This window comes from Sprattus sprattus (genome assembly GCF_963457725.1).
Source record: "Sprattus sprattus genome assembly, chromosome: 7".
Taxonomy (NCBI): Eukaryota; Metazoa; Chordata; class Actinopteri; order Clupeiformes; family Clupeidae; genus Sprattus; species Sprattus sprattus.
The window spans coordinates 21690822-21703108 of NC_137926.1; the positions used below are offsets into that span (position 1 = coordinate 21690822).

The window sequence follows — 12287 nt, forward strand, 5'->3', positions numbered from 1 at the left end:
AAAGGAGAAAAGTGACATTTCGGATCAGGCCACTGTATAATTAAATTCCACATCTTCACTGTCTTTGTGCAGATATGGCAGAGCAGATATAACTGTGTTTTCGCTAGTAATAATACATAGATTGTGAAAGGTCAGCCACATTTCCTCTAGAGCCCTAATCATTTGGCTTGATCCTGTAGCAGTTTGGAGTTTGAGTGTGAGGTGAGAGGACGAGTGTGAGATAGAGTGGGAATGAAAGGAGGTCTCCTCTGAGCAGCGCTACACAATTTCCTGCCACAGGTTGTCTTGTTGAGACATGCTAGACTTCTGAAGAGAATATAGATATTGAGCAAATCTGTATGTGTATGTGAGTGTGTGTATGTGCACGCATGCGTGCGGATATGTGTATACTTGTGGGTATATTTGTATGTGTGTGTGCGTGTGTGCGTGTGTGCGTGTGTGCTTGTGTGCGTGTGTGCGTGTGTGCGTGTGTGTGTGTGTGTGTGTGTGTGAGTGTGTATGTGTGCGCGCGCGCGCTAGTGGGTGTATGTGTGTTTAGGCAAGTGTTTTTGTTTGCGTGTGTTTGTTTCTCATCCAGAAGTGACAAGGACTGGCCTGTCAGTCATCCGCTCCATCATACTCTCTCCCGCGGGACAGGGGCTGACATGAGTAACAAGAGGCGAGGCACGGGGTGCTGTAACCGTTACCGTCCTGACCACTGAAGGCGGCGCCCCAGCATGATGTATGCCTATGGCAGAGCACTTATATTCTATGGATGGTTGTAGGCAGAGAGAGAGAAAGGGGTGGGGGCAGGGAGTGGTTGGGTTGCCCATGTTGGGAGGTCCGCCCTTCAGCTTCAATGAGCTCCATATCAGGCAGTAGGATGATGTGTGGTATGGAGCACATCAGCACCACTGCTCCAGCTGGCATTACAACCTGCAACCCCACCCCCTAACACACACACACACACACATACACACCAACCCCGCTGGCTGACGGCTCACTCTACCCAGCAGAAGAGCACTTGGGCATAGGAGACAGGCAGAGGTCCCTCCCTCCTGTCCGGCTGGATCAGCTCTCAGTGAAGGCAGAGCAGGAGGGACAGTGGTGGTGGTGGAGGGGTGAAGGGGTGAAGGGGGAGAGTTGGCCTCAGGTCCTCCAGCTCCATGCTGCTCTCCACGCAGTCTACAGAGCACCCCATCTCCACACTCACATATACACTCACAATCATCCCCAGGGCTGGGCTAACCAGCTGGGTCTCTGGTCAAGTGACCTTGGACGAGAACTGCAACTGACTCTATTGGCTTGTCCATGTCAGGATCAGGACATTTAGCCAGGCTATGGATGATGCATAGTAAGTTACCCAGCTATGGCCATCTGACCTTGGAGAGTGAAATCACAACTGTCTCCTCTGGCGCCACTGTACTTGTGTGTGCTTTCCAAGACTAGAGTGAGGTCCAGTACGAATCTGTACATGGCCATTTTCTTGTACAGTATAGCATAGATGAACAGTTAGAAACTAGACACTGTATGTATCGACCGTTGAGAAGAGCTGGATTAATTCCACCCTCTGTGAGATTGTGATCACAGTATCCTGCCTGTGCTTGGATCTCTTACTGTGGTCCTTTTAGAGGCTTGGTCAGCTTACCTCGGTGAAGAACAGCACATGAATACATTGCATTTCAGAACAAACATGCGTAACATTCGCTTTTTATCTATGGTTTGCATTTAGGTCATGGCATGATAACGTTTAAACTCGAGCATGACTTGACGCCTCGAGGTTTCTGCCTTTGACTGTGTCGGCCTGAGATGGCGAAGCGCGATGGAGTCGAGCATTACTGAAACTGCGCGTCTGTTCCTCTCTTAATCTGAATCATTATGAGAGGCAGTGTGCCTCTGCAATCGCAGCCTCAGGGGGGGCAGGGACTGAATCATCTCTGTGCTACGTGCCCTCTTCAAACGAGAACTACAGACAAAAAACACACACACACTCACAGGCATACACGCGCACATACGCACACACATACACAAGCACACACACACATAATACACACACACAAACACAGGCATACGAACATGCAGCCCACACCATTTCCCTTCAAAAGCCTCCTCATATGACTCAATGGGATCCAACCCAGCACCCTCTGCTGCAAATATCGCACTTCAGCTGCTTTTAAATGGGCCTGTTTTAAAGCGCTCGGCACATGACACGCAGCCCACGCCCATCGCTCTCTCTCTCTCTCTCTCTCTCTCTCTCTCTCTCTCTCTGTCTATTCATCCTTTCTCTTTTTGATACATTTGCACCGGCCCTTCGTTTATCTCACCCCTGCTCCCTTTGCTTCTCTGCCCTTTTCTCCTCCACCTCTCCATTTTCCCCATCAACCATGTTTTCATCCATTAAAGAATAATAGTGTTGGCTCAAGAGCTTTTAGACAATTCTGGAGAGGCACAGGGATGAGCAATGCAAAAAAAGGGATGTGCTGCATGGGTTTTCTCTCTGATGGAAAAAAAAAGAAAAAGCATGGGGGGGGGGGTAGGGGGCTGAAGAGAGAAAGAGAGAGATGGAGAGGGGAAGGGTGATATGGAGCACTAGAAAGAAAAGGGATAGGGAGAGAGTGACACAGAGAGAAAGAGAGAGAGAGAAAGTGAGATAGAACCACGTGCCCGTGAGTGCCCGTGAGCGAATGACATGCGGAAGCCAAAGTGAGAGCCAGTAAGGGCAGGCAACACTATCAGCCAGCAGCCAAATCATCAAACTTTTAATGACTTGGGCAATTACCCCCGGTGAGCCTGCCTAATGGCATACAGAGGACGTCTTTAGGCACGCGAATCCACAGCGCGGATGCACACACACTCACATACAAAACACACACACACACACACACACACACACTCACATGTGCACACATGCAGTTCACCAAGTCAGTGAGTTCCTGTACTTCCACTTTTCCGCATTTGAAAATGAAAAGAAGAAACCCTCCGGGTCTGTCTGCTCTCTGCGCTATTCTCTGGCTTTTCAGGAGTGATGCACTTCACCAAGCGGGCACCACTGGCACAACACACTCAGGTCGCTGTGCCGCACCTCGCCATGCTTTGCGGCGCCTCTCCTGCCGAGCCGGCCCACTCTCATCACACCAGCTGAGTCCACTCCAGTAATTAAGACTCGTTTCTTTTACTTGGGAGAGTAATTTGCAAGACTATTGGCCCATTCCTCCCTTTGATCCTTCATTCATTTGTTCATTTGTTCATTAGTCCGTTCATTCGCTCTCCAAGGCCATGATTACATGCTCAGCACTTGACAGGTGTACGTCACATCCATGCCTGATAATTACAGGGTAGGAGGCAGGGGGATGGAAACTCAGACAGTGGACTGGAGGGGGGGGATGCAATGGGTGGAGTGTGTGTGTGTGTGTGTGTGTGTGTGTGTGTGTGTGTGTCAGTGGTCATAGATGGGGGGAAGGTAGAGACAATGGAAATTAGGGGTACAATGCATATACAGAAACTGTGTGGGTATGTATGTGTGTGTGTGTGTGTGTGTGTGCGTGTGTGTGCGTGTGTGTAAGTCTGTGTGTGTGTGTGTGTGTGTGTGTGTGTGTGTGTGTGTGTGTGTGTTTCAAATAGGATAGTGTGGGGGGTAAAGCATGGATAGAGTGGGGATAGAAGAGAGTATGTGTGTGAAAGAGGAAGCTGTCAGCTGTCTTTGTCTCATTAACACAGGTTTGCAGCCAGCTTGTCAAAAAACGTTCAATGTGATTGCTGATTTGAAGAGCTGATCTCACCCCCCACCCCTCTCTTCTTCCTCGTCTATACTCTTGGGGCAGCCACACTCAGGAGCCACTCTTTCATTTTTTATTGAATAGCAGAGGAAAGGAATGGAGCCGGGGCGAAAGGATGCTCTTACACAGCCGACACAAAGTGAATCCTGCGTGACTCCATCGTTCCCCGCTGACACAAGACACCCAGTCGATACCAGAATCAATACCCAATGCGTCAATGGGGTTAGAAGATTCACCTCTGTAAAGTCTGTGAACAGAACACTCTACTTTTTCCCAGTTCCAAACCAATTTATATACATTTACTTCACAAATATACTAATCATATATATAATGTAGAACTGTGCTTTTAGTTAAATACACACAAGCGAAACCGATACATAGTGCTGGGCAAAAAGACATCACATTCGTGCTGTGCCTGAGCTAGCACTTGAAGCTAATCCATTTGTTTTGATAGATACTGCAATTATGGACCTCCTAGCCTCTGCCATGCACTCCCATATAAATCCTGAAAGGTCAAGAGCCTTTCCACAGCACTCCTCCTAATGATGCAAGAAGCCCCCGACACTGCCGTGCAGCCCGCCGCATCACCCTGGTATTTAATTAGCCCACTTAAGGCATTGTTTCATTTTAATGCCATGAATACTGATTGCTGGCGGCACAGCCAGCCAGATAAAGATTCTAATTGTCTTCTTGCAATGGGCCCCGTATGCTAATGGACACTTCCCCTGGGTGTGCCTAACACCCCAGAGAGAGATGAGACTGTGAGGTTCATGATCCGTGGGGGGAAGACACGCACACAGGCGCGTGCACACACACACACACACACACACACACACACACACACACACACACACACACACACACACACACACACACATCAAAAGAGAGAGGGGAAGGGGGGGTAGAGATATGTATGTGTGTGTATTGCAAATATATACACACATTAAAATAACACACTGGCACACAGCAATCACAAAGTCATACAAATATCCAAACACACACACATAAACACACACATAAATACAGACTTCACTCGCTGTCTCTTAGCGCACGTCTCTGCTGAGCCAGCTAAACTGTGCTAATGCTTCAGCCTGCATGGAACTGATAACTATTCCCTCCGAGGGGAGGTGTGACTTCTCAAAGCTGATTGACAAGATACCTACTTATTACAGCCCTGGGAATCCTGTGTCAGAGGCCCAGGGATCGGGCTCTGGGCCATAATGACTGTGAAACTTCCCATTTTTAGATCATTCTTTCCTCTCTCTCACTCTAAGCACCTGATTAACACTTTAACTTTACTTTTCTTCTTCTAGCTTCTTCTACCTTTCTTGTTTCCTGTTTATCATTCTTTCATCCCCTGTTTTCTTTTTTGGCTTTCCCTGTGCTGTTTTGCTGATGTCATAGGTCAGGACAGATGGTGTAGATGCTGCTGCTGATGTCTCCGCTGCCTGTCTCCTTATTTGGAACCCTGCCCTCAGCCTGGTGTTATGCTGATAATTGGCCCCATCCTGTAGACTTGAGTTTCGCACTTGTCTGAACTGCTACCTACAGTGTCAGTCAGGGCCAGGCCAGGGGAGTGGGGGGGGGGGGGGGGGGGGGGGGTGGGATGAGGTATGGATGGGTGTTGGGTGGTGTTGGTAGAGGGAGGCAAGAGCTGCCATGTTATCACCCTCAGGAGAGTGGAGGAAACTTCAATTAGCTTTCTGTGTACGTGGCATGAAATTTATTTCACCAGCAAGACAGCGCAAATGATTTTAGGAGGGTGCGAACATCAGGCGTCTTATTGGACTTGGCTGCGGGACCTGGAAGAACCGATGTTTTCGCCTCAATCTTTTTTTTTTTAATAGCACAATTGCTAGCTAAATCATTGATTAAACTGCCACACCAATAGCCCATATGCTCACTGGTATGGATTGTTCCAAGATGTGGGAACGCGACAATAATAGTGTAAGTACATTGCGTGTCACAGACAAGACCAGACTGTGCTGTAAGTGTATGCATATACTGTGTATATATATAGAGAGAGAGAGTGAGAGAGAGAGAGAGAGAGAAAGACAGAGAGTGTGCAGACAGAGTGAATACCAGCTGTCTCTGTGGCTAGCTTGGTTGATGGCAGTTTGCAGTGTGGGTGAGAAGGAGGAAGAGAGAGGTAGATGGAGAGAGAGAGAAAGAGAAAGGATGTGTGAGCGAGTGAAAGTGTATGTGTGAGAAAGGGAGGGAGTGATGAGTGAGAGACAGTGTAAAGAGAGTGGGAGAGAGAGGGAGAGAGAGAGTGAGCAGGAGGAAAGAGAAGGGTGCTGTGTGTCCTGCTGACCCGCCCTACTAATGAGAGGGTGCAGAGGGTGCTGTGGCGGCTCCTAATTACTACCAACCAGCTGCAACTGCACAGAGCCAGGGGCCCCCGTGAGGCCCACCACTGACACAGACAGAGAGAGAGAGAGAGACAAGGAGAAAGAGAGAGAAAGGGACAAAAAGAGAGAGCAAGAAAGACAGATACAAGAGAAAGAGAGAACAGAATGGAAAATCAGAAAGAAAGAAAGATTGAGAGAGTGAGAGAGTGAGAAAGGGAGAGAGACGGCCCGTGTGGTCGGCCCACTGCTCCGGCCTGGTTCTGCTGCCTCATCAGCATGCAGGACTGAAATTGCAGGGTGCTGTAAACATCGGACACAAACTGCTCCCTGCCCCAAATCCTGACACACAGCCCCTGGCTTTACGATGGTTGGAAGGCGAGGAACATTCCAGGCTCTGTTTAGCCCAGTGCATATTGAGAGGGAGGAGCCGAGACGCAGCTCATGCCAACGTTGGGGTGTTGTTCCAAAATACACAAATGGAACAAATAACTACTCAACAACTCAAGGCCCTTCCACAACAACTTAGTGATTTGTTGCCAGTGTGCTGATAGTGGCTGCTGGATTACATTTTGTTTGCATTAGAGGAACATTAAGTGTCGCACTAAAGGCAACTGATACCAGCCCTCTCCTTCCTTTGTATTTTCTAAGATAAATCAATCAATAAAAAGTATTGGGTATTGATTGACATAAAACATTTCCCATCCAGGAAAATGCAAATGTGTTGAAGAATAGGATTCTGTGATTGCTCATGGTAAGGCAAACGAGGTGATGTGAAGATAAAGATGTGTGTTCAGCTGAGTGCTTATGCACAGTGCAAGCACCTCCGCCCAACACTGATAGTGCCAGCACCCTCCACATTACAGCCAATCAGAGGTGGCGATACTAACCTGTCTGTTCCTCTCGTCCATGATCCGTGTGATCTGTATCTTCTTCCGTCCCATTTTTGCGTTCTGTTTTGTCTCTCTGACACCACAAGAATATCAGAAAAAACACCCGAGCTTGTCTTCCTTCTCCCCTCCTAGCACATTGTACTCTCTCTCGCTCTCTCTCCGCTGTCTTTCTTTCTCTCAGCCTTCTCTCTGGCTAGCTTTATCAGTCTGTCACAGTTTGTCTTGACGTGACCAAACAGCAATCTGCAAAGAGAGGAGAGTGAAAGAGAGAGAGAGAGGGAGGGAGGGGGGGGGGGTTGAGAAAGGGTGGGAGTGAGAGAGAGAGAGTGGGGGTGAGAGAGGGAGAGAAAGAGAAAGCAGAGTTAACAACATGACAACCAATGATATCTTGTCAGACACATCAAAGCCTCAGTGGGCTGTGCAATACATGTACCCAAAGGATATGAGACTCAGCACTGACAGAACCACCACCTGTGCTACAACACAGCATTTGGTGAGGGGCACAAGAAAGAAAGAAAAAAAAGAATGAAAGAAAAAACGAGAGAGAGAGAGAGTGAAATAGAATAATCAAAGACAGACAGCCAAATACAAAAAGAAGAGGCAGTTCACACATTTACCAGATAAAAAATCCCACCACCCATATCCTCACACCCTTAGAATGTATTAAACCTCAAGGGAACGCATTTTGCACGATGATGCTGACAGTCAGAGCGTACACCAGCTAGTGTGCATGTTCCTCCCCAAGTGTTACAACCACTTCCTTTAACCTCCGTAGAGAGAGACAGAGAGTGAGAGAGAGGGTGGGAGGAGAGGGTAAGAGATGGAGAGGGAGAGCGAAAGAATGAGAACAACAGAGGAAGATGGAGTAGGGGGCAGACGGTGGCCAGTGACGAGAGCCTCCAGAGACACAGAGCAGTCCCCCGGTCTCTTCCTCGCACAGGCCGCTCCACTGCCAGCTTTGCTCTTAAGATGATTAAGAGTACATCGAGACTCGGGTTGACACGAGGAGAAATCCTCTCAGCCCCTGGATGAGGCCGTTATCACGTGCGAAACGCCTCAACCTCGCCCTCGCCCTCGCCATCACCCCACCAGCCTACTACGTCTTCTGGGAAACAGAGACACCAAAACGCCTCCAGCCAGCGAGAGAGAGAGATGTTGCGACATGAAGAATGGGTTTGAGTCAGTGCCATGTACTGCAGACACAGACAAACACCTACGAAAAAAAACTGCTGCTGGCAAAGCAGCCTGCTCTGCACCCATAAGATGCATACCTCTGCTACTGCCTCGTCAGCCATAAACACCCATAGATACTACACCACGCTCACGTTTGCATGCACTCTGTTGCCCCTACGCCTCGCTCTAATGCCCCAAACAGAAATCCAGCCGAGCCAAATCCATCCACACTGGGCAAACAAGAGGTATTTGCTTGTCTGCCAGACTAACCATCTGTCTGTTAGTCTATCTGAAGCGTTTGTGTGTGTGTATGGTGCTACGTCCATCACTCAAACCTAGAATGAGATCACCGTCACCACCAACCCACACATATCCCTGCCGCAGTAGGAAACTCTTACCACACGAAGGCCTGGTTAAGCCAAACAAATATTCCCCAAACCGCATCACAACAGGACCGTGAGAGTGGCAGTGTTCTTTCTCATTTGGCGTAGCCCCCTTCACCCCCCGCCCCCGCCCCACCTCCTCAACCTCACACCCAAGTGTACTTTTTTCTGTTACTTGGTAAATGGCGCTACCGTGACTCAGTGCACAGTTCGCTACACGCTCTGCTTCCACCTCCATCACAGAAATATTTTCATATACCAGACGGTCATTCCATTCAAATAATCAAACCTCCCTTTCTGGGAACAACAATAAATAAAACAAAAAAAGCAGCAGCCTGCTCCTGCCTACGGCAAGCCCGCTCTGTAGTAATAATGCCAAACTAATATTCTCTTTATGGCTACATAACAGAGAGGCCATGTGGCAGCAGTTCGATGTAGCATTGTACTGACATACTGCCCCCCCCCCCCCCCCATTATTTGCATTAAATTACATTTATAGTATTACAAAAAAAAATGCATATCAGAACTGGAATTGCGGGCAGGGAAGGTGTTTCTTCTTTCAGTTTTCTATGTTGCAAGAAGAATTTGCACTGTGTCAAAATGATCCATCCCCTGAGAAAGCCTGCACCTGCTTTCACTGCCTGTGTGTAATAAGTAAATACCATCATTTAAAGGGATTTCGGTTTCTATGGCTTCAAGCTAAGCTGCAGTCACAGTCCTCCAGCCATGGGCAGCATCGGTTTGTCACCCTGGTGTTGCCTGGACCAGTTCCGTCCAACTGTGTGGGTATTACTGTAAGTCCAGGTCATATGAGCCCGGCTGATACAGTAATCACACTGGGGACATGATAATAAACACACAACAACAGAGGTGGCGGTTTAAGTTTTTTTTTCTTAAGTCATTCCAAAAAAAATGGAAATGAAAACAATGGATAATCTGTCTGTCAGAGGCTTACAACCTCCACGTGGTCTTGTGTGTGTGTGTGTGTGTGTGTGTGTGTGTGTGTGTGTGTGTGTGTGTGTGTGTGTGTGTGTGTGTGTGTGTGTGTGTGTTCGTTTGTGTGTGTGTGTTCGTGTGTGTGTGTGTGTGTGTGTGTGTGTGTGTGTGTGTGTGTGTGTGTGTGTATGTGTTTGAGCTTGTGGGCCCTATATGCATCTCTCTCTCCAAAGCTGTCATGTTGGCATTCCAAGATTGCAGGTCCACCGATGCATAATGCATTGTGTCATGACATTTCTGTAAGGATAATAGGAAAAGACAAGCTCAAATCCCTCGACGTACAGTGGCTACTGGTAAAGGTAGGTGGCATGATGGGGTCCTCTCTTCTCATGTCCACGTCTCTAGAGTTTTTTTTTCTTCTTTTTTTTAAGTCACAGTTTTTTTCCCCTGTGCTTTGTCACATCTCCTGAGTAGGATGCCAGAGAGAAAGAAATGTGCTGAGGAGGTGTGTGTGTGTGTGTGTGTGTGTGTGTGTGTGTGTGTGTGTGTGTGTGTGAGAGTAAGTGTTTGCAGTGTCTTCACTCCAGACGGCGGAGGAAGATCGAGCTGCCGCCTCTTTAAACATCCCCTTGTGTCTGAGATCCTCTCCAGGCCCTATGTGGACACAGGACTTGCACAATCGCACTTCCAACTTAACGCCATCGAACAGGACAAATAACATCAAGAGACACGTGAGATGCTACTTACTGTTATGTTTTAAAATTAAAGACTTTTTTGTGCACATGTGCATATTGTCAATGTCAGAATATTGCTTCTGACAGCTCAACCCTGTTTCATTTATATCAGCATGAGAAACGTGTCACACCTACAGACTGGCAAACAGACAGAGGTGGCTGTGACAATCAACACCCTGTGGCCCCAAACAAAAAAAAGCGGAAAGGGGTTCATTTTCAACCAACTTGTTCGCTAACACACATCTGCTGAAGGGAAATGAGTTTGTGGTAAAAACGGATGCCCTCAGAGAGAAAGATCCCTGGGGACGATGGGCGGGTGGCGCCAAGCCCACTCCGAAAGGTGGCGAGAGGGGATGGGGAGGGCAGGGGGCCAGGTTTATGCTAATCCGTGTAACCTACAGCGGTTGGGTTAGGCAGAGAGGTGCATAACTACACTAAACCTTGCAGGATTACACAGAGAGACACCTCTCCACCTCCAGCCAGCGAGAGAGCTGTACAACCAATATGCCCTGTGAGGGGGGCCAATTCAGAATGGAGACAGGGACACAAATGAGCACCCACCCACACACACACACACACACACACACACACACAAACACACACACATTCGAATACAAAGGTCAGTAAACACACTAAGGTGTACATATAGTATGGGGACACTCAACTCTTTCAGTGTACATCACATACACAAATATATACAAACATGTGGATAGTCAAATACATCAACATTTCCTGATCTATTTTCGCCCAAGATTTTTCAGAACCACAATGACCATTCAAACTACAAGGTGCTTAAAAACCTTACAGTAATCTCTGCCTCAAGAAGGCCATAAAATATGCTCTGAGTCAAGATAAAGACCTCAGGAATCGTGCTGATTTTTAAATTATGTTCTTCCTGCCACCAAAGTAAGTAGAATCATGTGGACAAAAAAAATGTAATTCCGAGCTTGTTGGATTGAAAGACCTTGATATAGTCCACCAGCTCCGGTTACATCTTTGATTTAAACAAGTCCAGCGTTTCTGAGAGGTGCTTACCAAACATTTGTACCGCGGGGGAATCGATGGCCGAGGGGACGTGTCTCTATAGGGGGAGGACTGCGTCAGCGCGACACAAAAATCAATATGACAACATGCCCCCACAGAATGCTGAGACCCGAGCAGCCACTTTCATCTATGAGCACAACTGAGCGATCCCAGCTGGGGAACACGTGGGCCACAACTACAACGCCATGAAGCTTAATAGTCAATATTCCACGAGTACAGAGAACAAATAAATAAACGAGAGTGAGAGAGCGAGAGTCTCCAAATGAAGGTTACAAAAATTGCTCTAGTGAAAGAAGGAGCCAGCCTCTGGTGCACTTTGGGTTCCAAGAATACTTTGAGGCAGATATTCAGAGGGGGGAGATGGGGCAGGGATCTATGTAAGGGATAACGGCAGCCGAGGTGTCCCATTACACGGAAATATTGGACAAGATGGAGGCAAAGAATTTCACAACGCAAAATGTGTCCAATATTTTATATAACGCGACACCCAGAAGGCCGTTATCCTTCTTATACCCCGGTTGCCAGAGATGTATTAAGGCAAGCTTGTATAGCCTAAGGTTAGAAACTTTTGGTTCTGTTTCACAAGAAGCCACCTGTTTAGTTTGACACGGACACCTGCCAGCCTATCAGAAAAGAGTATAAAGAGTCCTATAGTTGGGCATCACTGTCTGGGGGGTCTGGTAAAAGCAGACAGGCCTTCCACTGTAATTACATATGAGCGGCCCATACCCAAACATACACTTTCACTTAAGCAAACCAGTCAGTTTTGTGAAAGACTGCTTGTTTCATTTTGTCTTCTCAAAATAAAGAAAATGAACAGAATTGAGTTAGGTGCTGCAACCAACAAAACGACTAAACTTAATCAGAGGGACTTTTTGATGTTCATTGAAACCAAATTTGGTGACACTATAAATGCTCTTTTCTCTCTCTAACACTGTTAGTTATATTACACTACAAAAGAAGATGTTCAAGGAATTGATGCAAAAGGAATTGAGACTAAATAAGTTGGCTGAAGGAAACA

The 12287-nt window shown here is 47.5% G+C and overlaps 1 protein-coding gene across 5 annotated transcripts in view; it reads right to left on the reverse strand.

The window, feature by feature from the left end:
- mef2aa (myocyte enhancer factor 2aa) overlaps positions 1–12287 on the reverse strand; it is a 90140-nt gene that overhangs the window by 53601 nt on the left and 24252 nt on the right. For all 5 annotated transcript variants that reach the window (XM_080842153.1, XM_080842150.1, XM_080842154.1 and 2 more), the window contains exon 3: positions 6994–7239. In XM_080842153.1, the coding sequence (XP_080698279.1) occupies positions 6994–7047 (54 nt within the window). In that variant the 5' untranslated portion in view covers positions 7048–7239. The remainder of the gene's footprint in view (positions 1–6993; positions 7240–12287) is intronic.